Consider the following 26668-nt stretch of genomic DNA (forward strand, 5'->3'; position numbering starts at 1 on the left):
AAAAGATGGAGTGTGGGATTGTGAGTTGGAGAACAACATTCAACAAGATCAAAATGTAATCTGTTAAATTTTCACAAAGAGGGCTGGAATTCAGTCGGACCTGCATTGCAGAACAGTAGGGTACTGTAGCTCTTTTTCGCCATGCACAACTAAAGAATGTATGAGCTAGCCTATTAGATTTCCCTCACAGGTAGATGCTTACACTTTCCAGAATAATACATTTGTGTGTGCACAGGTTCTTAGTAGTTTTGTTGACTGCAAGTGTAGTTTTGTTGACTTTTGTTTGCCAGAGAAATGTGTGAAACACATTCAAAAACAGATGTCAGTAGATCATAATTTGGAGTGATCCAACATTTCACACAGAAAAACTAGACATCTGTTGCAATCTTGTTAGCTATTATTATAAAAATATATATATAGTGTATTGCTTACCACAAAATGTTGTTGATATCAAAAGACTGATGAGGCAAACTGACATTCACCTGATAAAATGCCATGATTCATAAAAAAAATATCAATGACAACTCCAGCATGGCCATAACACCTATGTTCACAATTTACTGATGTGCCTCCAAGAAGGGTAATGCTGCATCTGGGGAAAAATGTAAGGTTTAAAAAGGCAGCTACGGGAAATACATGTTGCAGAACAGGAAAATATTTCTTCAGAGACCGTTTAAGTCCAAAATAAACAACACAAATTAATGTAGCCTTTAACCTTTTTAATTAGACAAGAACATAGAACAAGAAGCACAAATTGAAGAACTACACTCTGTTGAAGTTTGGACCCTAAGATTTTCACTGTATCCGCAATCACACCTGCAACCCTGTACATGTGACTATTAAATACTGAATCTGAATCACTACCCAAATCAGGGTTGGAGTAACTGAAATTATTTTCTAATAGGAAGATCCTGAATTAAAAAGTAATTGATCCCCAATCCTGATCCAAGTCGACAGATTAAAACCATGTTCTCTTGAGAGCATACTGTACCTGACAGTGGCGGATGTTTCACTGGTTTACCTAACACACCTCACTGAACATAGTTCCACAGATTCACTTTATCAATTGCCGGTCCACAGATTTTCTGGGAGCCTTCAGACACACAACCCGGCTTGTATGCATGGCTGTTAGGACTGCAATGCTGCTACCTCCCAAAATAGACCATGTATGACATTCCATGACTTGAAACGATTTTAGACCCTGTACTTGATATGCTGTGTATCATGTAATAAGGGTTTGTATAGTCCCAGTATGTCTGATCATAGAGGGAGGAAGCTAAACTCAGTGAGCAGCAGTCCTGAACAGCAGAGACCCTCTTCTCCGTTCAAGTCAATTATCTCACCATCCCCCATCATGTCGCCCCTCTGCACCACAGAGATATGACAGAATGGGGAATGGTGGGATAATGCAGCATTCCTAAGACAACACAGAGGAACCCTGGGCTGCCATACATAACGACCGTACAGCTAACGACATTGTGACACAGTTGAATACTGTTGTATATTACTGTAGCCACAGTGAAAGGTGTGAACATGTGAGAAAATCAACTCCTTTTGGAGGAATGTCTCCTGCGACGGCTGGTGTGACTGTTTCGCAGCGTGAGCTCAGATGGCTCGGAGTGCGACCGCTCGTGCAACTTCAGGAGACGCAGGTACCTGAAGGCTTTTCCACACTGGCCACAGCTGTGGCCCTCCCCTGTGTGTTTAAACTTGTGCTCCCTCAGGTGCGTGTGTAGTTTGTAAGTCTTCCCACACTCGTCGCAGCTGTAAGGGCGTTCGTTCGAGTGCAGCCCACGCTTGTGTATGCGCAGGCCCCCGCTGTCTTTAAAGGTCTTGTCGCATATGTCGCATCTGTAAGGTTTCTCTGAAGAGTGCCTGCGTACGTGGGCTTGGAGTAGGCTGTTGTTGCCAAACATCTTCTGGCAGACAGGGCAGGGGATTTTGGGACTGGGGTCATGGTCTTTTTGGTGTCTCTTTAGGTCAAACTCATAGACAAAGGTCCTTCCGCACTGGGCACACAGGAACTGGCGGTTCCCGATGTGATAGCCCATGTGTCTCTTTAACAAGCTTGGCATAAAGAAGCGCAACCCACACTGCTCACAGGCGTACGGGCGGTCCGTGGTGTGCCAGCGCTGGTGGGAGGACAGCTGGAATTGGGTTGGGAAGCTCTTCGGACAATGAGTGCAGAAATAGGTATTCTCACTTGTATGACAATCCATGTGTCGTTTGCAGTACTGTACCTGCGTGAAGCCCTTTCCACATATGGTGCATTTGTATGGTCTAGCATCCGTGTGGACGCGATGGTGATTCTGAAGGCCAACCTTTCTCCGAAAGCATTTGCCGCACTCGTCGCAGCTAAAGGGCCGCACATCAGAGTGAATTTTCATATGGTTGGTCAGGAGTGCCGACGTCCTGAAGAACCTGCTACAATCGGTGCACTTGAAAGGTTTCTCTCCAGTGTGTATGCGGAGGTGATCCTCCAGCCGTCCCCGAGACAGAAAACGCTTCCCACACTCTTGGCAGGAGTTGGTTGCAGGTTCTCTCTTTTTTGAGCACGCTACTCGTAGTGGCTTTTGTACCCTCTTCCTTTGGATAATGGAACTCTCAAAGAGATCGACCTCTGTTTCCTGACCCCCGATCACCACACTGCTCCCGAGCCCTGTGTCGGCCGACTCCATCTCCTTGTCCAAATGATCGTTTTGTGGAAGGGGTGGCAAGGACTGGAGCGATAAAGTGTAACTGGCAATATGGGGGACCCACTGGTCGACACTCGTTAGCTCGACCGGCTGGTTATCCGTAGCAGGGATGACTATCTGTGAAGGAGAGGCTTCAGTGATGGAAGTATTCATCAGTGATACAAGCTGTTGCTGTCTCATCGTTTGCAGCATACTCCTTACTGTTGGAGCCCCTTTTGATGGTGCCCCTCCCACTAGTCCGCTAACACCTTGAGGACTAGAGCAGACCACGGCACTCTCTGGCAGTACATCCTCATCTTCTCCAGCACGGTCAGAGTTATCTGACATCATTTCCAGATCCTCGAGGTTACTGAAGGGGGCCGGGTTCATGACGCTTAGAGCGGCTTCTAATGATTCTGATGGCTCGTCAAAATCCGGCTCCATTGATGGCATTCCACAAGCGAGGCGGAAGGACAGCGAGGACAGCACACAGTCACCCACCGAAGTCGTGACAGGTACTGAGAGAAAGGGACAAATATAGAAAAATTACATTCTGATTGGTTGATTGTGAAAGCCTAGGAATGAGCATGTTGACATTAATACCACTGAAAAACTATTTCACATTCCTGTAAATACAGCTAGTTCAAAGTGATCCATGAGAGTTTGGGGAAAACTACATTGTACTTTGTTCAGCTGTTGATAATTCTACTTAAAGTAAGCCTACCAAACTGATTCTTATTTAGCAGGTTCTGGTGCTGGAGGAGGATCTTCAGGTGCTCAGGGTCAGACACAGACTGTCCACACTCCTCCAGGTCAGAGGGGGCAGCACTGATAATGGACGCTATCTGAGAAGAAGAGGTAGAAGCTAAGATCAGCATCCAGGGGGTTTCTTAGAGTGCGCAGGATAAACAACATGAAATGTGTTGGCACGTATAAAGTTGTCTAATAATGTCAACATTAGATATGATTGGTGAATTGTTAGTCATAGACTTGTTGTGTAACAGTTCATTACCTGGGAGAGATCTGGCACAGATAGCAGTCGTTCCAGTTTGAGGACCAAGCCTCCCACAAGGGCCTGCAGTGCTGTGTCATACTTGGAGCCATACTGTGTATGGAACTCCTCCTACAGGGAAGGAAACAATAAGTTTAAGTCAGTGTCTTTGAAATGACAAAGTGGACAGTGTGAGAGGAAAGGGAGAAAGTGTGCTGAACCTGGAAGAAGTGCTTCCTCTCGTAAGGGTTTTTCAGCAAAGTTTGGACCAGCGCCACAAAGTTAGCCTGCGACTCCTCCACTTCTGCATCTTGCTGCTGTAATCAGGATGTGTAGGGGTGACAGGGTTTGTAGAAGTCATAAGTCCAACCTGAAAACAACTTTTTATCTCTTACCCCATCCATGTTTGCCCTTTGCAGATCTAAGGAATCAGATGAGTGACAGCAAAGCAAGACAGATGGCCAAAAGCTCCCACAACCCCCACTAGGTGTTAACACTTATGTCGTTTACACTTATCCAGTACCCTCAGATTTTTACACCACAGAGCTAAAGGCTATTTTCAAACCAGACTAATGTGCAAATGTTACTCTCTTTTAAGTAGTCGTCCGAGAATGGTATTGACATAAATCTTTTTGTATGCTGTGTTACTGGTGTGAGTTGTTCCCTGGTATGGGGCGGAATTTCCACACAAGAGAGAAATATTCTTACCCCCAAGATGTTCATCTTTTCCAGGAGACGTTGGATGTCCTGAAGGTTGGGTGGGTCCTTGCGGAACAGCTCCAAGATCATCTAAATTAATGGGACAAAATTGTATATGATTTTTCTAATACACAAATGTGTCAAAACCACATATCATGTCACTCACCCTTGCTCTCAGGCCCAGGATGAGTTGAGCCCTCTGTTTGTAACTCAGCAACTTTGGAACAGCTTCAGTCACCACAGTTACAAACTCCTCGACCTTCCCATAGTGCATCACATTGCGTTGATTCACCACATGCCATACAAATGAATACATCAGCCGCAGGGGAGAAACCAATAGTCGCAAAGAGGAGAGAGGAAGTGGGGGAGCTATAGCAAGAAGATAGAACAACATGTTAGGGTGTGTGGCTTCATCCTCTAGGTTCTTTATCAACAAATAACTCCAGCAACATAGCTAACTAGCTAGCCAACTTAAATTTAGAAGGCATGCCGAAATAGACATTAGTTTTACACTAAGTTATCCATTGAAGCTAGTCGCTAGATAGCTAGCGCTCTGCACTGCAGTGACTTGGGTTTGTAGCCAGGTGCACATTTGTAAAATTGGTTAGATTGCTAATACATGGTTAGCAAGTGTCGTATAATGTAACCTACCCGTACTGGCTGTCCTCTTCTTGACTCGTTTGTCCATGCCGGAATGTTACCAAATATGTACGATAGGCAGAAATCTAACAGTAAAGGTAACTAGCATGATAGATAGTAAGTTGGGGATGGCTAACGATTTATGAAAATGGCGACAACAGATGTAAACGGAACCAAAACCAGAACAGTTTTGACCAGACTATTAACAATAAGATTGGCAGCATAAGATCATTACTGCCACCTATCGTCCTGGAATTAGAGCCGCAATTGAATCCTGCTGCTCTTTTCTTGAAATTACATTTGAGATTAAAACACAAATTTCATAATTTTTCTGTATATATTTGGTTGAGTATGAATTTTTATTTTGTGGCTTAATACACTTTAAATGTATTATAAAAAGTCATCACACAGAACCGTTCTAGCATACATTTGGTTTCCCTTGCTGTGAATAAAATAGCAAAACAAATGAGTAGTGGCACACAATTGTGACTATTTGCCTTCATCCAACATCAAATGTTGTGCATATTTTTTGTAAAGGCTTCCGGCAATCATTGACTACTCTCAGAAAGAGATTAGTGAGTAGCTGTCAATTGACATCTTATGTCTTTAGAATTTCAACCTATACAAAAAAACAACAACAAATAAATACGTTTTAATGACACAATCATGAATTGTTATCTAACAGGAGACATGTTTGTTGCTGCATTAATTAAGCCAGACATTATACTATTTTTCAGTGTTCAGTCTATTTAGGATATCCTGAATTGTGGTCCAAAATGGTCCAAAATCTAAAGTCTACAACAAAAAATGAGGAATATTATTACAGCTATTGGCAATTTGTCAAGACATTAAAAATAGCATCCCAGTCAGTGTGTGTGGAAGGCAGCCAATGTGCAGAAAATCAACTCATTTTGGAGGAATTTCTCCTGCGACGGCTGGTGTGACTGTATTTCCTTGGTTGCTCAGATCGCTCCCCTGAGTGCAACCGCTCATGCGCCTTCAGAAGACGTGGTAACTTGAAGACCTTTCCACACTGGTCACAGGGGTGCCCTTCCGCCGTGTGGTGGATAATTATGTGCTCCTTCAGGTGCTGATTCAGCTTGTACGTCTTCCCACACATGTCGCAGTGGTAAGGCCGTTCACCCGTGTGCAGACGTTTGTGACTGCTCAAGCTGCTGCTCTGTTTAAAGGTCTTGTCGCATATGTCACATCTGTAAGGTTTTACAGAGGTGTGCGTAAACATGTGGGCCTTGATGAGTCCGTTGCTGCCAAACACCTTCTGGCAGACAGGGCATGGGATCTTGGGCTTGGGGCCATGGTCCCTTTGGTGTTTCTTCAGGTCAAACTCATAAACAAAAGTCTTTCCACACTGGGCACACAGGAACGGGCGGTTCCCAATGTGATAGCCCATGTGCCTCTTCAGCCCACTGGGATGAAAGAAGCGCATCCCACACTGCTCACAGATGAACGGGCGCTCCATGGTGTGCCAGCGCTCGTGGACAGACAGCTTGTATTGGGTTGGGAATCTCTTCGGACAATGAGTGCAGGGAAAGTTATTTTCACTTGCATGAGACTGGATGTGTATTCTGCAATAGAATGCTTGGCTGAAGCCCTTTCCACAGATGGTGCATTTATGTGGTTTCGCACCCATGTGGATGAGCTGATGCTTCTTCAGGTCAGCCTTTTTCCGAAAGCCCTTGTCACACTCATCACACTTAAATGGCCGCGCTTCAGAGTGATTTTTCATATGAGTGGTCATGCCTCCTAAGGACCTGAAGGCCCTGCCACACTCAGTGCACTTGAACGGTTTCTCTCCTGTGTGAATGCGGAGGTGATTTTCCAGCTGAGACGGATAGACGAAACTCTTCCCACACTCCTGGCAAATGATGGTTGCCTCAGGGATTTTCCTCTTCGAGGGTACCGTTATTCTTTGTGGCTTGGGCGCCCATCTCCTTCGGATAACAGCCCTCTCAAAGAGATTGGTTTCTGCTTCCTGACCCCCAATTACCACACTGCTTCCAAGACATGTGTCACCTGACCGGATCTCCTGGTCTACATAATTGTTTTGTGGAAGGGGTGGCAAGGAAGGGAGCGAGATCGAGTTACTTGCAATGTGGGAGACCCACTGGTGGAAACTCGCTACTTTGACCGGTGGGTTACCCGGTTGGTTCCCAATGGTGACCGTGGCAGGGATGACTAATTTGACTATCTGTGAAGGAGAGGATTTGGTGAAGGAACTACTCATCAGTGATACAAGCGGTTGGTGTCTCTCTGTTGGCAGCATACTCCTTACTGTTGGTGCCCCTTTTGATGGTGACCCTCCCACTAGTCCGCTAACACCTTGAGGACTAGACGGGCTCTCTGGCAGTGCATCGTCTTCTTCACTCTCACACACTGCATTTTTCGCCCCACTTCCGTTGTCCTTGGCACCCTCTTCTCTCTGCAGAGTACTATCTTCTCCAGCATGGGGCGAGTCATCTGACATCATTCCCAAATCCTCCAGGTCACTGAAGGAGGCAGGGTTCATGACACTTAGAGCGGCTTCTAATGATTCTGATGGCTTGTCAAAATCTGGCTCCATTGATGGCATTCCACAGGCGAGGCGGAAGGACAGTGAGGACAGCACACAGTCACCCACAGAAGAAGTGAGAGGTACTGAGAAAAAATAAAATATGAAAAATATTTAAGTACTTTACATTAAGAAGACTAGGCTTTTTATATATATTCCTGTTTTTAAAAAATCATTAAATGGTTCATAATGAACTGAAAGGTCCCATATGTACATAGAAATGTGAGTTATAGATCTGTCTTTCTCATTGTAAGCAAGTCTGAAAAGTGGTATATCGGTCCTATGCGTGCTATTTCTATGCCTTCCGTCCTTGAGTTTAGCTTTTGCATCTTTTTATTTAAGGTTTTGTAAACTTGTAATGTTCTTTGTCTAGCTGTTTATAAATGTACTGTACATACACAGGGAGGATAACAGATAATGATTCAAGTAGAGACTCCAAAGCTTCCTATGGACTGTTTTCAAGCCTACCATTTCTGTTGAACTGGGTTTTATTTAGCAATTTCTGGTGATGGAGGAGGATCTTCAGCTGCTCAGGGTCAGACATAGACTGCCCACACTCCTCCAGGTCAGAGGGGTCAGCACTGATCATAGATGCTATCTGAGAAGGAGAGGAAGAACCAAAGATCAGCAAAGGGGAGGTGGCTTAGCATGTGAGGGAAAGACAATAATATGGCATGTGACATAAATTGTTATCTAATAATGACAGAATTTAGGTATGATCAGTGAACCACTAGTTATAGACTTGTCATTTACCAGTTCAATACCTGGGAGAGATCTGGCACAGATAACAGTTGTTCCAGTCTGAAAACCAAGCCTCCCACAAGGGCCTGCAGTGCTGTGTCATACTTCGAGCCATACTGTGTATAGAACTCCTCCTACAGGGAAGGAAAGAGTGACAGTGTCTATAAGAGAACCTACCTGAATGACGAGCCGCTAAATGCAAGTCAGAAGAAATGAAGAGAGAGAGAGTATGTCAAACCTGGAAGAAGTGCTTCCTCTCATAAGGGTTTTTCAAAAGGGTTTGGACCAGCGACACAAAGTTAGCCTGTGACTCCTCCACTTCCACATCTTGCTGCTGTAACACAGAATGTGAATAATTTGATACAAGTATAACTTTTCTGGTTATCTGAATTAAGCTATTAAAATGAGTAGCTGCTACACACTTTGAATGTATGTGTAACCGATGTGAAATGGCTAGCTAGTTAGCGGTGGTGCGCGCTAATAGCGTTTCAATGGGTGACGTCACTCGCTTTGAGACCTTGAAGTAGTGGTTCCCCTTGCTCTGCAAGGGCCGCGGCTTTTGTGGAGCGATGGGTAACGATGCTTCGTGGGTGACTCTTGTTGATGTATGCAGGGGGTCCCTGGTTCGAGCCCGGCGAGGGGACGGACTAAAGTTATACGGTTACATATGCAGGAGAGAGAAAAATGTACTTACCCCTGAGGATGCACTGATGTTCATGTTTCCCAGGAGACTTTGGATGGCCTGAGGGTTAGGTGGACAACCCTTGCGGAACATCTCCAAGATCATCTAAATAATGGGAATCATTGCGATATTGAGTAAACTTGCATCTTCCCCGCCCACCTTACACACATCTAGTTTCTACTGGCATTGATACAAATGTGTCAATCAAAGCATAATAAACTACCCCTCCCATGACCACACAACATAACACTCACCCTTGCTCTCAGGCCCAGGATGAGTTGAGCCCTCTGTTTGTAACTCAGCAACTTTGGAACAGCTTCAGTCACCACAGTTACAAACTCCTCGACCTTCCCATAGTGCATCACATTGCGTCGATTCACCACATGCCATACAAATGAATACATCAGCCGCAGGGGAGAAACCAATAGTCGCAAAGAGGAGAGAGGAAGAGGGGGACCTATGGAAAGAAGAGAGAACCGAAAAAAATGTTAGGCAGTAGTTGCATAAAAAATGGTTTTGTCTACAACATCAAGGCTATACAAAATATTATGATAAGACTATAACATAGATGGGCGTTATACTCTTTGGCTTTAATATATTTAGCAGCAATAGATAGCTACATTTAGAAAGAAAGCCAACATGACATTAACATGAAATGAATGTAGTTAGCTATACTAGTAAATTACTTTACAGTTCACTTAGGGCTGCCTGTAAGTTGAATTTGAGCTACTCTAGCTAACGTTAGCCGGGGTAAATAGCATAGACAGTTAAGAAGAAAAAAACTGCCCTACCCGTACTGACAGAAGCTTTGACTCGTTTGTCCATGATGGAAAAGTTGTTATCAAATGTATGTATGGATAACAAACAACAAATCTAACAACATACAGCAGTATATCAACATGCAATAAAATTAATAAATGTGGAAATGGCAACAACAACCGTACATCCAGAAAGTAATTAGTGTGTCGTCAGCAGCACTAAAAAAGCCCTTCCGGGTCAAGGTTTCGGGAAAATGTAAAAATAAGAGTAACGTAAACTCCTACATCGCCTTGGTCCGTACAATTGCCCTTATTTTAGTGCCCCACAAACGTAATACTTCCAGTATTGCATTCAGTACTTCTTTAATTATTTTTGCAAGTAGTAAGGCTAATATCTTATAGTCATTATTAAGAAGACAAATTGGACGCCAGTTATTTATTGTTCTTTAGATGTTTGATAATAATAATCTCTTCAACTTTGATGGGTTCATCACACTGTTTAGATTCGATATCACTGATAGAGTGAACATTATTCAGCGAGTTAAAAAACATGTCTGTGGATTCCTGACAATACATAGAGCTATACAATTTTCTGTAAAAATTGCTACAGGATTTAGCGATTCATTTTTTGGTCATCTGTAATAACACCATCAATGTTTAACTTATGGATAGTGTTATTTTTTAGAGTGAAATGTATCAAGTCTAGAGAAATAGGACACATTCTGTTCTCCCTCCTCAATCCATTTTTTCCTAGATCTAATAGAGGCTCCTTCTGCTTTTAATTTATATATATTATCCAGTTTATTTTGTAACTCAATTAGTTCCATCTTCTCCTCCCCCGAGAGGTTGGCTGGGGACCTCTGAGAAAGGGAAGTTATCTTAATGATCACCTTTTCCTCCTCAGCTCTTCAGGTCTTAGCAAGATTACTACCATATTTTCTAAGGTATTTGGACACCTCACATTTAAAGAACTCCCTGTTCTTGCAATAAGATTTTTCTTCACAAGCCCTTTCCCAAAAGTGTGAGAGCAGATCTTTAACCTCAAATTTAACTATATCATTATTTAATAATGAGCTATTTAGCTTCCAGTAGGATGCTCTACCAAGGTTGGTATCAGGGGTAAATATTTTGATATCAATGTGTCATTACATACCCATTTGATGGTTTGTGTCAAATTCGCATCAGTTTTTAGGGCGGTGCTAAAGTGATCTTAGAAGTAAACAGCGGCTTTGAGAATGATGATCGCATGCAACGATGATGCAAAAAATGACTTGGTATCCCCCCCTTACCCCCGTCACTGTCCAATTCTTGTTTTTAAAAGATGATAGAAGTGCTACACCTGGTGGAGAGAGATTGTAAGACAGAAATAGTTGCTTTATGCGTGCTGTACGTAACGACATGACACGCCACGATGTAATGGAGGGTCAGTTTTATAAACTTTTCTCCAATAATATAGAGCCATTACCATGTCGATCAACCCTTCAATAGAAACCTACTTCACACCCCCGATTTTGACGTCAACGCAGTCGCTACAGTCCCATTAGTTTTCTTTGTAGCCTTGTTTGAATGTTGCGGTTGCGCACATTTGTACGGAATGCAGTGAGTTTACGTTACCATATTTAATAGTATAAAAGTAATTCACCTGTATGTATTCATGATGTATGAACAATTATTGTCTGAATGTTAACAATGACACATATTTGTTCATATTTACATTTTTGTAATTTAGTAGATGCCCTTATCCAGAGCGACTTATAGTTAGAGCGTTCATCTTAAAATAGCTAGGTGGGACCACATATCACAGTCATAGTAAGTAAATTTTCCCTCTATAAAGTAGCATTCAGCAAGGTCAGTGTCAACGCTATACAAAATATTACGATAAGACTATACCACAGATGTTCACAAAAGGCTTTTAAAATACTAATTGTGGAGGTGGAGCTTCAGATGTTTTTCGGGAGATGAGCAGGGCCTCTACTGTCCTAGCTTCAGGGGGAAGCCGGTTCTACCATTGAGTTTGAGTTTGAGTTTATTTTTATTTTTACAGGGACAGTGCACATTAATCAACATTTCAGTAAAAGTGCCGGTTTTAGCCAGCCGGCTAATTTTCAACCGCAGTCCCTGGGCAGGTTATTAAAAACAATTACAATATAGACAATAGCAACATAGAACAAGCAAGACATAGCAACATAGGACAAGCAAGACATAGCATACAGACAGAGCAACATAAAACAAAAAGCAGCAAGACAAAATTCATAAAAGCAACAGTGTTTCCACACCTCACAAGCTACAGACAGACAACATGGAGAGCGGCAACACACAGCTAGGGACCATGTTCACAAATCTGATTGACCTTTAGCCATGTCTTCAAGCATTTTGTGAAAGTGTGATATGTGGTGCAGTTATGTGTGTCTGATGGCAGTGTATTCCAGACATGGGAAGCTCTCACAGAGAATGCAGATTTACTAAAGGTGCTTTTCCTTAGGGGAACTATACAGTCACCTCTCATGGCAGACCTTGTGGATCTGCTGCCATATGTCTGTGTTTTCTGTTTAACAAAAATATTGAGTGGAGGGGGAGCCAGGCCATTGAGGATCTTGAATACAAGACATGCGTCGGTGTATTGCACAAGATTTTCCCAACTCAAGAGCTCATGCTTTCTAAGGATGTGACAATGATGATGGCTATTGGGCTTCCTATCAAGCACTTTGAGAGCCTGTTTGTAGACAGACTGAATAGGTTTTAATGTTGTACAGCAAGCTTGGTCCCAACTAGTCAAGCAGTATGTTAAGTGGGGGAGTATCATAGATTTGAAGTACAGTTTTGCTACCTCTGTAGTCAAACAATTTCGTATAAATCGGAAATTAGCTAGGTTGAATTTGGTTATTTGAATTACCTTTTTCACATGCTTTTTAAAAGAGAGGTTGGAATCAAGTATGATGCCAAGGTACTTAAAATCGGATACCACCTGGAGCTTCTCCCCTGACACATAGACATCTGGCTCAGTAGCATCTGTTGCCCTCTTTGTGAAGAACATGCAAACAGTTTTTTTCACATTGAGATGCAAACACGAGTCACTGAGCCACTTTGTAACCTGGACCATTACAGTAGTGAGTTCTTGTGCAGCTTGTTGTTTGCTCTTTGCATGCACATATATCACTGTATCATCTGCATACATTTGAACTTCAGACCCAGTACAGACAGAAGGCAGATAATTAATGTACAGGCTGAACAGGAGGGGCCCCAGTATTGACCCTTGGGGCATGCCCACATCATAGCTACGAGTGGGCGACAGCTCATTGCTCACTCTGACACACTGAGTTCTGCCTTCAAGGTATGATTTCATCCATCTCAAGGCATCAGGGGAAAAGTTGAACTTGCACAATTTTGTGATGAGAATCTCATGGTTAACAGTATCAAAAGCCTTCCTTAGGTCCAGAAACACAGCCCCAACAGCACCCCCTTTGTCCATCTTGGACTTCACATTTTCCAGAAGAATGCAGTTGGCCGTTTCTGTGGAGTGTTTCGCTCTGAAGCCAAACTGCATGGAGTGTAATGTGAAGGGGCTGTTGTTGAGGTGGGCAATCAGTTGTTCTGCTACACACTTTTCAACAACCTTTGACACCACAGGTAGTATACTAATAGGCCTGTAGTTACTCACGTCAGCAGGGTCGCCTGATTTAAAGATGGCCGTTATTATGGCCGACTTCCATACCCTTGGAAACACACCGAGACCAATAGATGTGTTGGTGACCTTAGTAATGGGGCCAATGAGTGACTCTTTGTAGTTTTTAAGAAAGGTAGAGTCCATCCCAAACACATCTTTGGCTTTAGAGTTCTTTAGTGAGCTAATCACCTTGTTCACCTTTGACTCAGAAACCTCCCTTATGATGAAGACAGGTTGAGTGTCATTCACTAGCACTGAGCCCAAGAAACAAGTGGAGGGGTTCTGTGTCAGTACCCTGACAGAGTCAATAAAGTAGGAATTGAAGGCTATTGCTATTTCGACTGCATCCTGTGTTAGATTGTTATTCACCATGATTTCTAGTCTTTTTGCAGTGTTACTATGGTCTTTCCCTGTTAACTTTTTTAGATTCTCCCATATCAATTTAGAATTTCCCTTTGCTTCACCAATTATGTTAATAAAAAAGTTTGCCTTGGCCTGTCTGATTTCTTTCATCACCTTATTTCTCAACATGGTAAACCTACGTCTGTCATGCTCTAATTTAGATTTTAGGGCTATTTTTAGAGCATAATCTCGTTCTTTCATCAATTTCCAGATTTCTCCATTTAGCCAAGGAAGAGTGCTCTTTTGGCCAGGTTTGGATTTGATTTTCTTTAGGAAGCCATTTATTGTAGTCTGGATTGTGGATAGAAAAACCTGACTATCAGCTTCCACGTCTGTATAGGACAAGAGATCATTCCAGTTTATTCCCTTAATTGCTTTTTCAAAATTATTTAATTCACTCTTAGGTATTCTGAGTTGATCCGGCTTTCTAACAGTAGAGAGGTTAAACCTGCTCTTAGACAGCTTTCTGGCTATAAGTGTCAGATTATGATCAGACAACCCAGTAACCATATTAAATGATTTAGTCACTCTCTCTGGTTTATTACTGAACACCAAATCAATCTGTGTTTTAGAGCAACAAGTCACCCTGGTTGGCCCTTTAACTAGCTGTGTAAGGTCAAAGGTATTAGTGATCCGTTTGAGGGTTTTCCTACAACACTTGTCTTCATAATTAATGTTAAAATCTCCCATTACGATGACCTCTTTCCCAAAATCACATTCCCTAAGCATAGTATTAAACTGATCAAAAAACACACTTTTGGTGGAAGGTGGCCTATACATTCCAATGAGGGTAAAATACATTTGGGGAGACAGTGTAACGTTCAGGCCGATACATTCTAGTTCATTATCACATGACCACTCAATTTGTTTACATCGGATATGTTCTTTAATGTAAATCATCACACCCCCTCCTCTTCCTTCAATCCTGTCTCTCCTGAAAACATTGTAGCCAGGCACAACCAAAGCAGCACATGGAGAGTGTTTATGGAGCCATGTCTCTGAGAGGCAGAGAAAGCCAAGGTTGGAGTCTGTGAGTAGATGTTGAATTGATCACTTTTTGGAATGACACTACGAATGTTCAAGTGCCCCCCTAGTAGTCCCTTGGGCTTAGCTCGTGGGTCCCAGATGACTCGAGAGTGATTGACACATTGAAAAAAGTAAAATTTTCTGTGTTTTCTGACGGCTGGGTTTAGGCCGTTTTGTTTCGTTTTGATTAGGGGCAGTTCGGTAGCGCAATTAACAATCCCTCCCGCCTGCACTGGATGCAGGGAACTAATTAAAATAGCTTGCGTACCAGAAGCAGAGTCAGGGATCGCATATAGCAACTCTGGTATGTTTGAAGAGTCAAAATCTATCCTGGAACCGGGTGAGTCGAGAGAAACCATAGGACCATAGCACTCACCCACCTCCACAGCTGCGACTACCAGTGGAAGAGGCCATCCACCGCTCTCCACTCCGGTGCGTATCACTGGCTCGGTGATATTGGGCCCAGGATTGAGTTGTACATCCCCGGAGAGCAGGAGGGTAGCGAACAGGTAGTTTAACAGTTTCCGATAAATGTTGGACTTGTGTTTGTTACGCCTAAGCGGTTCAGTAGAATAAGGAGCGAGGTAGACTTGGCCATTATTCAGAACATTATGGTATGCTGTGTACTGTCCGCTCCCGTGGAACGGTGAACCAATGTGTTTGGTGTTGATATTCTCCGGTAGTAGACTGATTGTGTCATCCCAGCAAGGACACACTGAGATTATCAGTAGAGCAGCTACATAACTGAGTGCTCGGGTTGGGGTGTAGAGTTTGAGCATAGCCTGAAGGTAGGGAGAGGCAGATGCGTGTTGCCACCTGGGTGTCAGAAGGGGTGGAGGAGAAAAGTAGTTGAGTGTCATCCGCATAGCAATGATATGAGAGACCATGTAAGGATATGACAGAGCCGAGTAACTTGGTGTATAGACAGAAGAGGGCCCAGAACCAAGCCCTGGTGGACATCGGTAGTGAGAGTATGTGGTGCAGACAAAGATCGTCTGCATGTCACCTGGTATGAGCAGCCTGCCAGGTAGGATGCAATTCAAGAGTGTACAGAGCCTGAGATGCCCAGTTCTCAGAGGGTGGAGAGGAGGATCTCATGGTTCACGGTTTCGAAGGAAGAGGATAGATCTAGGACAGGTATTCCCAAACTGGGGTATGACCAGGGGTATGCGCAATGCCATCAGGGGTATGCCAAATAAAACTGTGATTCACATTTAAAAACAGTCCATTTATATTTTCCAACAGGGCTATACATTTGTGTGAGGTTTTTTTTCTCACCTGAGTAGCCTCGTTTCACTGCCCCAAATTAAACTAACCATCTAGTGTTCAGCGAAATAACAACACAATGTCAAATACAGGTAGCCTAGTCAAATAATTAACATCCAATCACATTAACCATTACTCTCTTGCAGATATTCCACTAACGGTCCGTATGTAGCCAAACGTAGCTGCTGCTCATGTTGGTATCTGTACTGATGGCACAAAAGCCATGACAGGGAGACATAGTGGAGTGGTAACGCGCGTGCAAGCAGTTGCTCCCAACGCCACTTGGGTACACTGCAGCATCCACCGAGAGGCGGTGCTGCCAAGGGAATGACTGACAGCTTGAAAGACGTTTTGGACACTACAGTGAAAATGGTTAACTTTGTTAAAGCAGGGCCCCTGAACTCTTGGGTATTTTCTGCACTATGCAATGATATGGGCAGCGACCATGTAACGCTTTTACAACATGGTAAAGTGCACTGGTTATCAAGGGGCAAAGTATTGACACGTTTTGTTGAGAGACGAGCTTAAAGTTTTCTTTACTGACCATCATTTCACTTGTCTGCATGATAAACGAGTTTCTCTCTCGACTGGCCTATCTGGGTGATGTTTTTTCTTGCCTAAATGATCTGAATCTAGGATTACAGGGACTCTCCACAACTGTATTCAATGTGCGGAACAGAATTGAGGCTATGATTAAGAAGTTGGAGCTCTTCTCTGTCTGCATTCACAAGGACAACACACAGGTCTTTCCATCATTCTATGATTTTTTGTGTGCAAATGAACTCAAGCTTACAGACAATGTCAAATGTGACATAGCGAAGCACCTGAGTGAGTTGGGTGCGCAATTACGCAGGTACTTTCCTGAAACTGATGACACAAACAACTGGATTCGTTATCCCTTTCATGCCTTGCCTCCAGTCCACTTACCAATATCTGAACAAGAGAGCCTCATCGAAATTGCAACAAGCGGTTCTGTTAAAATTGAATTTAATCAGAAGCCACTGCCAGATTTCTGAGTATCCTGCCTTGGCAAATCGCACTGTTAAGACACTGATGCCCTTTGCAATCACGTACCTATGTGAGAGTGGATTCTCGGCCCTCACTAGCATGAAAACTAAATACAGGCACGGACTATGTTAGGAAAACGATTTAAGACTGAGACTCTCCAATACAACCCAACATTGCAGAGTTATGTGCATCCTTTCTCATTAACCTGTGGTGAGTTATTCATAATTTTCGATTAACAAATAAGGTTTTATATGGAAGATGGTTAAATAAAAAGCAACATTATTGATTATTATTATATTATTATTTGTGCCCTGATCTTATAAGAGCTCTTTGTCACTTCCCACGAACCAGGTTGTGACAAAAACTCACACTCATTCTTATGTTTAATACATGTATCGTATAGTGTGTGTGTGGCAGGCTTACAATGATGGCAAAAAAACATTTGAGAATGCGCTGACCCTGGTGCTAGAGTGGGTACGCAGCTGAAGGTTGAATGTTTGAAGGGGTACGGGACTATAACAGTTTGGGAACCAATGATCTAGGAGGATGAGAACAGAGGAGAGAGATTCAGCTTTGGCAGTGCGGAGAGCCTCCTAGAATTGGAGGAAAGGGAGACAGAAAAGGAAACAAAGTATAGACCTGGAGGGGGGTTGCAGTGAGATTAGTGGGTGAACAGCCTCTCATAAAGATGAAGTCAAGTGTATTGCCTGCCTTGTGAGTGGGAGGGGACTGGGAAAGGGTGAGGTCAAAAGACAAATAATGTACAGGAAACGCTCCAGTCTGGTTTTAGACCCCATCATTGTACTGAAACTGCACTTGTGAAGGTGTAAATTACTTTAGAATGGCGTCAGACGAAGGCAATCAGGACACGAAAGTTATCAGGACACGCAGAACGTCAGAAACGATTTCACAAGGTCAGTGACACACGTGGAGGAAGAGGCTACACAAGAACACAGCAGCCTATATCACAAAGGACTAAGCCAAGTTGCTACAGATGTGGGGGAGATAATCATCAGCACAGTGAATGCCGATTCCAAAATGAAAAGTCCCACAATTGTGGAAAGGTTGGACATTTACAGAGAGTATGTAAAGCTCCAAAATGCACAGCAAGAGCACACAAGGTGTCAGACGCAGCACAAGAAGAGGAAGGCACAGCTGGATCAGTATTGGAACTGTTCACAGTGTACACAGCTCAACAACAAAAAGATGGAATCTATCTCAACATGGACTTAGCTGGAAATCTGGAGCGTCTGTATCTCTTGTTCCTGAGAGAATCTACAAAGAAAAACTGAACGAGTGCCCACTTCAGCCAACTTCCATCCGCCTTTCACCATACACTGGTGACACTATTCCTGTGTTAGGGCAGATCCACGTACCAGTCTGGTATGAGGGGAAGGAGTGGACGCTACCGCTTATCATTGTTAAAGGAGAGATACCAGCCTGCTAGGCAGAAACTGGTTACAGAACATCAAGCTGAACTGGGGAGAAATCATTAGTCTGAGAAATGACAAACCAGTGAGTCACGCTACACTCACTAACATGCTGGAGAAGCACAAAGATATTTTTAAAGATGGCTACCTACGGCGAGAAAGAAAACTTCACTAGTAAAAGTCAGAGTGCAAGAAGGAATCAAGCCTATCTTTCATATGCTCTTAAGGAAGCAGTAGAGAAGGAACTGGACCGCCTACAGAAGAATAACATCATCACAAAAGTGGAAAGGAGCGACTGGGCTGCTCCGATTGTTGTTGGTCTTGTCTTTCTTTAGTCCCAAAGAAAGACAAGACCGTCAGAACGTGTGGAGACTACAAGGTCACAGTAAATCACTGCATACTACCAGAGGAATATCCACTACCAAATGCTGAAGATCTGTTTGCCACTCTAGCGGGTGGGAAGGTTTTCAGTAAGCTGGACCTGTCATTCTCTTATCAGCAACTGAAGCTGGATCCGGAGTCAGAACACTATCTGACCATCAATACACACAACGGGCTATTCAGATTCAATCACTTGGCCTATGGAATCTCGACAGCTCCAGCGCTATTCCAACACACAATGGATTAGATCTTGGATGGCATAGACAATAGACAATAGACAATGTTGTGTGTTTCATGGACGACATCCTTGTGCAAGCACCAACCATTGAAGAGCACCTTGTAGTGCTGGACAAAGTGATGTCAAGACTGGAGAAATACGGAGTGAGAATGAAACGCAGCAAGTGTGAGTTTCTCCAGGACTCAATGGAGTATCTCGGATACAAGATTGATGCACAAGGCATGCACCCAACCAACAGCAAAGTGGAAGCAATTGTAAACGCACCAGGACCCACAAACGTCTCAGAGCTGAGGTCATTTTTGGGGCTCCTGAACTATTACAGAAAGTTTGTGGCAAACTTGTCCAAATTGTTGCATCCACTTCACCAACTGCTGGAGGCCGATACAAAGTGAAATTGGCTTCCACAATGCGAATAAGCATTCAAGACATGCAAACAGTGTCTGCTAAAGAGAAAGAGGCTTTCCCACTACGACACAGAGATGAAGCTGAGACTCGCGTGTGATGCATCTCCATAAGGAGTAGGAGCCGTCATATCACATGTTCTACCGTCAGGTGACGAGACACCCTATTGCATATGCATCACGGACACTGTCACCAAGTGAGAAAAATTATGTTCAAATTGAGAAGGAAGCCCTGAGCATAAAATTCAGACTGAAGAAGTTTCACAAATACCTCTACTGAAGGAAGTTCCAACTGCTGACAGATCACAAGCCTCTGTTGGCCATCCTGGGACCAAAATCAGCCATACCAACCCTGGCTGCACTTTGAATGCAACGTTGGGCACTGATACTGTTAGCCTATGACTACGAGATTGAGTGCAGACGATCCAGTCACCACTTAAATGCCGAAGCACTATCAAGACTACCATGCAAAAGTGACTCAGACAGTGAAGATGATAGAGCAGTCTTCCAGATCTCCCTCATCGACAAACTGCCCATATCTGCTTCAGACATAGCAGAGGAAACGAGGAAATACCCAGTGCTTTCAAAAGTCTTGGACTTAACATTGGCCGGCTGGCCAACCTTCATTAACAGCAATAACCTTTGTCCATTCATCAACAAGAAAGACCTGTTGTGTACTGATCAAGGATGTGCTCTGTGGGGATCAAGGGTGGTGGTACCTCACAAATTCAGGGGGAGAATGCTATCTGTCTTGTATGAGGGACATCCAGGGATCACTCGAATGACAGCACTCACCCGCAGTTATCTGTGGTGGCCTGGACTGGATCAGGACATTCAGTAGCATGTAAGCCACTGCTCAACCTGTGAAGCTGTTCGCAACAAGCCTGCTACTGCACCTCTTCATCCATGGTCCTGGGCTGCTACACCATGGGAATGCATCCATGTGGATTACACTGAGAATGACAAGCAACATTTCCTTGTTGTCGATGTCCATTCCAAATGGATGGAAGACCATCAATCTTCTCAGACACCTGTTTGCATCCTTTGGACTAGTCAAGGAGTTCGTCTCGGACAATGGCCCGCCTTTCACGTCGATTTCGAAATGTTTCTCAAGAACAACAGAGTAAGGAGCATCCTGTCAACACCTTACCATCTGGCATCAAACGGAGCAGCGGAGAGAGCCGTGCAAACCTTTAAGAAGGCCTGGACTGGACTCAAGGTTCTGTCTGTGCCCACCCACCAAAGGCTTCCCTGTTTCCTGTTTACTTACCATAACACACCACACACAGTAACGGAACGTACACTATCTGAACTGTTTCTGAAACACCAACCACGTACCTGCCTGACATTGTTGAAACCAGACTTGTCAAACACTGTGGCAAAGCACCAGCTACAGCAGAAGAAAGTTCATGACAGACACTCAAAGGACGTCAGGGAATGAAAGAGGGAGAGAGTGTAATGGTATGTGATTTCAGACACCCCAAGCACCTGTGGACATCAGGTGTGATCTTGCAACGCAGAGAAACTTTGACTTACCACGTCCAAGTTGGTTATCGCCATGTCAATGTTCATGTGGATCATATGCTATGGTCCAACGCCCTGGCAGAGACATGCAGAGAGAACAAGGACAATAACGACCCCCGGGACTATTCTCCTGACTGTGGATGTATGGGAGAGACAGAGCCTGACCTTCCACCTGAACCTGTCCCACCACCGGAAGCCAAGGAGGAGCGAAGATATCCTGTCCGACAGTGAAGGGCACCTCAAAGCTTGACCTGTGAGTTGAGCTGTTTCAGGAGGTAACGAACAGTAAAACAAACAAACACTTTCATATGTCCTAGATAAAAAGAAAGAAAAAGGACATTACCTGGATTAGTTATTTGGACACAAGTTCCATCTTCGGGGCGGAATAATACCCTGGATTTGTGCTGGGCTCTGGAAGGTCTGCTTTAACCCTTTAGTTGAGAAATGTTTAAGAATGCATTGTTCAGATATTGCATTAGTATTTACCTTGTTGTCTAGGAGTTAAACACTACGGGGGGAGGAGTGTAGCATCGGGGATCTATAGCTGTCTATATATAAGTTACTATGCTGTTACTAAGCAGTAATGTATTACGGCAGTGTTATGTTACAACACCTAATAGATTGTGCACATGCGCAGTTTTGGGCCGGGGAGCTGTAGGGCACGAGATGTATTTTTTTGTGTTTTTTTGTAAATATATATATATCTATACAGTATGCATACATACTGTAGGGCACGAGATGTATTTTTTTGTGTTTTTTTGTAAATATATATATCTATACAGTATGCATACATACATATAACAATATACACATATACAGTGGGGAGAACAAGTATTTGATACACTGCCGATTTTGCAGGTTTTCCTACTTACAAAGCATGTAGAGGTCTGTAATTTTTGTCATAGGTACACTTCAACTGCGAGAGATGGAATCTAAAACAAAAATCCAGAAAATCACATTGTATGACTTTTAAGTAATTAAATGTATTTGCATTCACAGTGGGTCAGAAGTTTACATACACTCAATTAGTATTTGGTAGCATTGCCTTAAAATTGTTTTACTTGGGTCAAACATTTTGGGTAGCCTTCCATAAGCTTCCCACAATAAGTTTGGTGAATTTTGGCCCATTCCTCCTGACAGAGCTGGTGTAACTGAGTCAGGTTTGTAGCCCTCCTTGCTCGCACACGCCTTTTCAGTTGGGATTGAGGTCAGGGCTTTGTGATGGCCACTCCAATATCTTGACTTTGTTGTCCTTAAGCCATTTTGCCACAACTTTAGAAGTATGCTTGGAGTGTCCATTTGGAAGACCCATTTGCGACCAAGCTTTAACTTCCTGACTGATGTCTTGAGATGTTGTTTCAATATATCCACATAATGTTCCTTCCTCATGAAGCCATCTATTTTGTAAAATGCACCAGTCCCTCCTGCAGCAAAGCACCCCCACAACATGATGCTGCCACCCCCATGCTTCACGGTTGGGATGGTGTTCAGCTTGCAAGCCTCCTCCTTTTCCTCCAAACATAACGATGGTCATTATGGCCGAACAGTTCTATTTTTGTTTAATCAGACCAGAGGACATTTCTCCAAAAAGTACGATCTTTGTCCCCATGTGTAGTTGCAAACCGTAGTCTGGCTTTTTTATGGTGGTTTGGAGCAGTGGCTTCTTCCTTGCTGAGCAGCCTTTCAGGTTATGTCGATATAGGACTCGTTTTACTGTCGATATAGATACTTTTGTACCTGTTTCCTCCAGCATCTTCACAAGGTCCTTTGCTGTTGTTCTGGGATTGATTTGGACTTTTTGCACCAGAGTACATTCATCTCTAGGAGACAGAACGCGTCTCCTTCCTGAGCGGTATGACGGCTGCTTGGTCCCATGGTGTTTATACTTGCGTACTATTGTTTGTACAAATGAACGTGGTACCTTCAGATGTTTTGAAATTGCTCCCAAGGATGAACCAGACTTCAGGAAGTCTACAGTTTTTTTTCTGAGGTCTTGGCTGATTTCTTTAGATTTTCCCATGATGTCAAGCAAAGAAGCACTGAGTTTGAAGGGTGGCCTTGAAATACACCCACAGGTACACCTCCAATTGACTGAAATTATGTCAATTAGCCTATCAGAAGCTCCTAAAGCCATTACATCATTTTCTGTTTAAAGGCACAGTCAACTTAGTGTATGTTAACTTATGACCCACTGGAATTGTGATACAGTGAATATAAGTGAAATAATCTGTCTGTAAACAATTGTTGGAAAAATTGCTTGTGTCATGCACAAAGTAGATGTCCTAACCGACTTGCCAAAACTATAGTTTGTTAACAAGAAATGTGTGGAGTGGTTGAAAAACAAGTTTTAATGTCTCCAACCTAAGTGCATGTAAATGTCCGACTTCAACTGTATATATATACATACATACACCTATACACCTTTTTTTATGTACCTTTATTGTTCCCCGCAAACCCTACCACCCCTCGGCCCAATAGGAGTAAACTAATAAATAATAACACTTAGGCTTCTATCTTCAGTTTATACATACTTTACACATTTTACAGACACAATCTATTTTACAATAGTTAAATTTGGTTTGTTTTTAGTTCTGGCCTTCCTCTATTTCTGATGTCCATCCAGTTTCTATTTGTATCTGTGCTGTTTCACAACAGTTCTGAACCTATGTACATTTCACAGACCACGAATGTTTTACATTTGTTATCTTGCTGTTATTAGTCCCCACCATTCAGCTCCATTCAACCCCTCCCATCTATCTCTTAACGCCATCCATTCTGGATTTCTATTTGCCATATATTTCTGAACTGTGCTGTGATGCTTCACAAAAGTGCTGAACCTTACTATTCTCATAGTTTCTACAGATTGTAAATTAAAGATAAATTTTTTTGCTAAAATAATTATTATATTATTGATCAATTGACTGTGATTTTTCAAATCACCAATATTGCTATCTGTAGCGTTAATTCTAGGTAAATGTTGAAGTTCTTCAGCCATTTCTGGACCTGTGATCAAAAACAAGCTAAATATGGACAGTACCAAAATAAATGATCTAATGACTCTGCCTCCTCGCAGCAAAATCTGCAGAGCTGGGAAGATTGTTCTTACTAAACGAGATGTTCTTACTAAACGACACTAACTGTGCTCCCGTCTCTTGCCTGGTAATTTTATCCACAGCACAAATATTACACCTAAATGTGCATAAATACACACTCACACTGGCATATTAACTGATATTATATTCAGATTGGGCCTTGAGCTTACCTGTATTTGTCATGATAATCCTTGTCATGATAAATATTAATAATCTATTTCAACACAACATTTGTGAAAGTCCCCAGTAGGCAGATTTAGATCACTTCCTCTACAGCTGAGGGAGGTTTTTGTTTGGCTCTGTATCACTGTGTGAATGGAGTAGCTTCATGCTGCTGACAGTAGTAATCTCCTGCATCTTCAGCTTGAACTCCACTGATGGTCAGAGTGAAATCCATATCATATCCAGTGCCTTGATATCGACCAGATGTTAAACCTGTGTTAAAGTCGATGATGAATTTAGGAGCTTCTCCAGGTTTTTGATGGTACCAGGCTAAGTCACCGTCAATGGCACTACTGGCTTTACAGCTGATCGTGGCAGACTCTCCAGACTGGACCATGACAACTGCAGGAGTCTGGGTCAATAGAATGTCCCCAGCACAGCCTGGAAGAGATGAAACAAATATGAATTTGCAGTCTTTCATTTAGATTAAACCTGTTTCAGTTCAAATACGAATATTAGAATAAAGACTTTCTGTTCAAATTAGGATAATAATATTAAAATAGAATGCTTTAAGGTCAATTACTGAAGTAATTCCTAACTTACCATTTGTGTAAAATGCAAGGACCAAGATAGTTACGGAGATAAAAGTCATTTTTGTCTTGTGTTGTGTGGCTTCTATAAAGCACACGTTTAACTCACAGGACTATAAACACTTTAAGAACACTGAAGCATGTGCTACCAATGCAAATTGTCTTCATATGCAAATGGAGCAACAGTCTGATGATACAGGACACCTGTGATATGAACGCGGTTGAAAACTCATCAGTGAGATTACCAGAATCTTAGTGTGGTTTATTTATTCATAAAAAAAGCAGTATCAATATGGCCCATATTGTAAGACAGACACTAATATAAAAACATTGTCTAGATATATTTTTGTTCACTTTAGAGTTACAGTATCTTCCTTCCCTTGTAAATACATCTGGCACCTTGTTTTTCTTGTTCTCCATGCGTTTCGTACCACCTCCACTATTGGCTCCTAACGTCCTACACAGACACAGACAAAATGTACTTTGTTAAGTAACCTTGTGTGTGCCTGATCAAAACCTTACAACGAGTAACAAGTGAGTGATTTGTCACATGAGTTGTACGTTCATCCTCCTCCATGATGTCTGACTCATATATGCTCCCAACCACTCTGTGCACTCTCACCGAGCAACTTTTGTTGTCACAAGATCTCACAGACACTCTCCCTCGCTTACACACACACACACACACACACACACACACACACACACACACACACACACACACACACACACACACACACACACACACACACACACACACACACACACACACACACACACACACACACACACACACACACACACACACACACACACACTATGTGACTGAGTGTCTGACTGAGTGACAGTGAACTGGTCACACAATGCTGTCCTTGTGCCGTACACAAAAGGTCAGATGAATCAAAGCATATGAATCACAGACTGTCTCTCCTCTCAGGCTCTCAGACATACTTCTAATCCATATCACAGCCAAATATCCTCCTCATATTCTTGGATACTACACTGGATATTGATTCACAATCTATTTGATAACATTTATGATAAATATTTAGCTGGAAATGTTAGGGAATCAGCACAGAGACATTTTTGTGAGATGGTGCTTGGTACTTGAAGAGGCTCAGGGCAGGTTATGAACGGAAACGGGAATACAACTCTTTAAAAAAAAGTGATTCCCCCATTTAGATAGACCACAAATATCAAACAAGTAAGAGTTTCTAAAATGTGTGTGTGCGTGCGGGTGAGTGACAGACAGTAGTGCCCGTAGGCGGCCCTTGCGACACTAGTCAGCCGGACCCTGGTCTATAGTATTTACATGTCATCATGACAAGTCCTCTGCCTGAAGAAAGAAACATTGGATTTCAAGTCTTCCTCATTAACTTCTCAAGTTCCATATGAAGAGCAAAGTGAGTAGAAATACATATTTTTATGTATTATCAGATTTTCCTGAATATTTTGTGATTTCTGTTTTTAGAACGTTTCTAGAATTAACTTGAGGGTTGATGAGAAAGTGAAGTCATATACAGATTTAGAAAAGAAAGCCATGTACGGAGGGGCTGGGAAAGGAAAGTCTTCCCTTTCTGATGTGCTTCCTCTGTCAGATTCGGACGACCACGTGTGTCCTCCTATTTCTATTGACAAGTCTTGGAGTATGCTCAGGAGGATTTGGGAATCCTGTCACAGATGACGTGAGCAGGCTGATGTTATTGGTAAGATACTCTATCCTGAACTCT

The 26668-nt window shown here is 42.8% G+C and overlaps 1 protein-coding gene across 11 annotated transcripts; it reads right to left on the reverse strand.

Annotated features, from left to right (window-relative positions):
* Positions 1-534: 534 nt before the first annotated feature.
* LOC109896633 (zinc finger protein 184) lies at positions 535-25035 on the reverse strand. Of its 11 annotated transcripts, none has more exons than XR_004210976.1 (15): positions 24952-25035; positions 24357-24789; positions 21967-22026; positions 21438-21525; positions 21260-21357; positions 9251-9453; positions 9009-9101; positions 8553-8648; positions 8327-8448; positions 8042-8171; positions 4375-7659; positions 3888-3983; positions 3688-3798; positions 3400-3520; positions 2915-3193 (listed from the first exon to the last, which is right to left on the reverse strand). XR_004210976.1 is itself a non-coding variant. In XM_020490921.2 (13 exons), the coding sequence occupies exons 7-13, from the start codon at positions 5051-5053 to the stop codon at positions 1545-1547; spliced, it is 2298 nt and encodes a 765-aa protein (XP_020346510.1). In that variant the 5' UTR covers positions 5054-7659; positions 8042-8171; positions 8327-8448; positions 8553-8648; positions 9009-9101; positions 9251-9453; positions 9788-10134; the 3' UTR covers positions 535-1544. The 11 variants fall into 11 exon arrangements, 2 of the variants coding, with proteins under 2 accessions (XP_020346510.1, XP_020346511.1); XR_004210973.1 differs by having other exon boundaries at positions 8338-8448; positions 21107-21357; positions 24952-25027; XR_004210974.1 differs by lacking the exon at positions 21260-21357 and having other exon boundaries at positions 8338-8448.
* Between the last annotated feature and the right edge of the window lie 1633 nt (positions 25036-26668).

This window comes from Oncorhynchus kisutch, linkage group LG9 (genome assembly GCF_002021735.2).
Source record: "Oncorhynchus kisutch isolate 150728-3 linkage group LG9, Okis_V2, whole genome shotgun sequence".
In the NCBI taxonomy this organism is placed as follows: domain Eukaryota; kingdom Metazoa; phylum Chordata; class Actinopteri; order Salmoniformes; family Salmonidae; genus Oncorhynchus; species Oncorhynchus kisutch.

Excerpts from the sequence above, each read along its gene's own strand:
- LOC109896633 (XM_020490921.2), bottom strand. The coding sequence starts at position 5,053 with ATGGACAAACGAGTCAAGAAGAGGACAGCCAGTACGG. Across the intron at positions 4,735-5,016 it reads GAAGAGGACAGCCAGTACGG|CTCCCCCACTTCCTCTCTCC; the intron begins GTAGGTTACATT and ends TTCTTGCTATAG. Across the intron at positions 3,521-3,687 it reads CTGTGCCAGATCTCTCCCAG|ATAGCGTCCATTATCAGTGC; the intron begins GTAATGAACTGT and ends TCTTCTTCTCAG.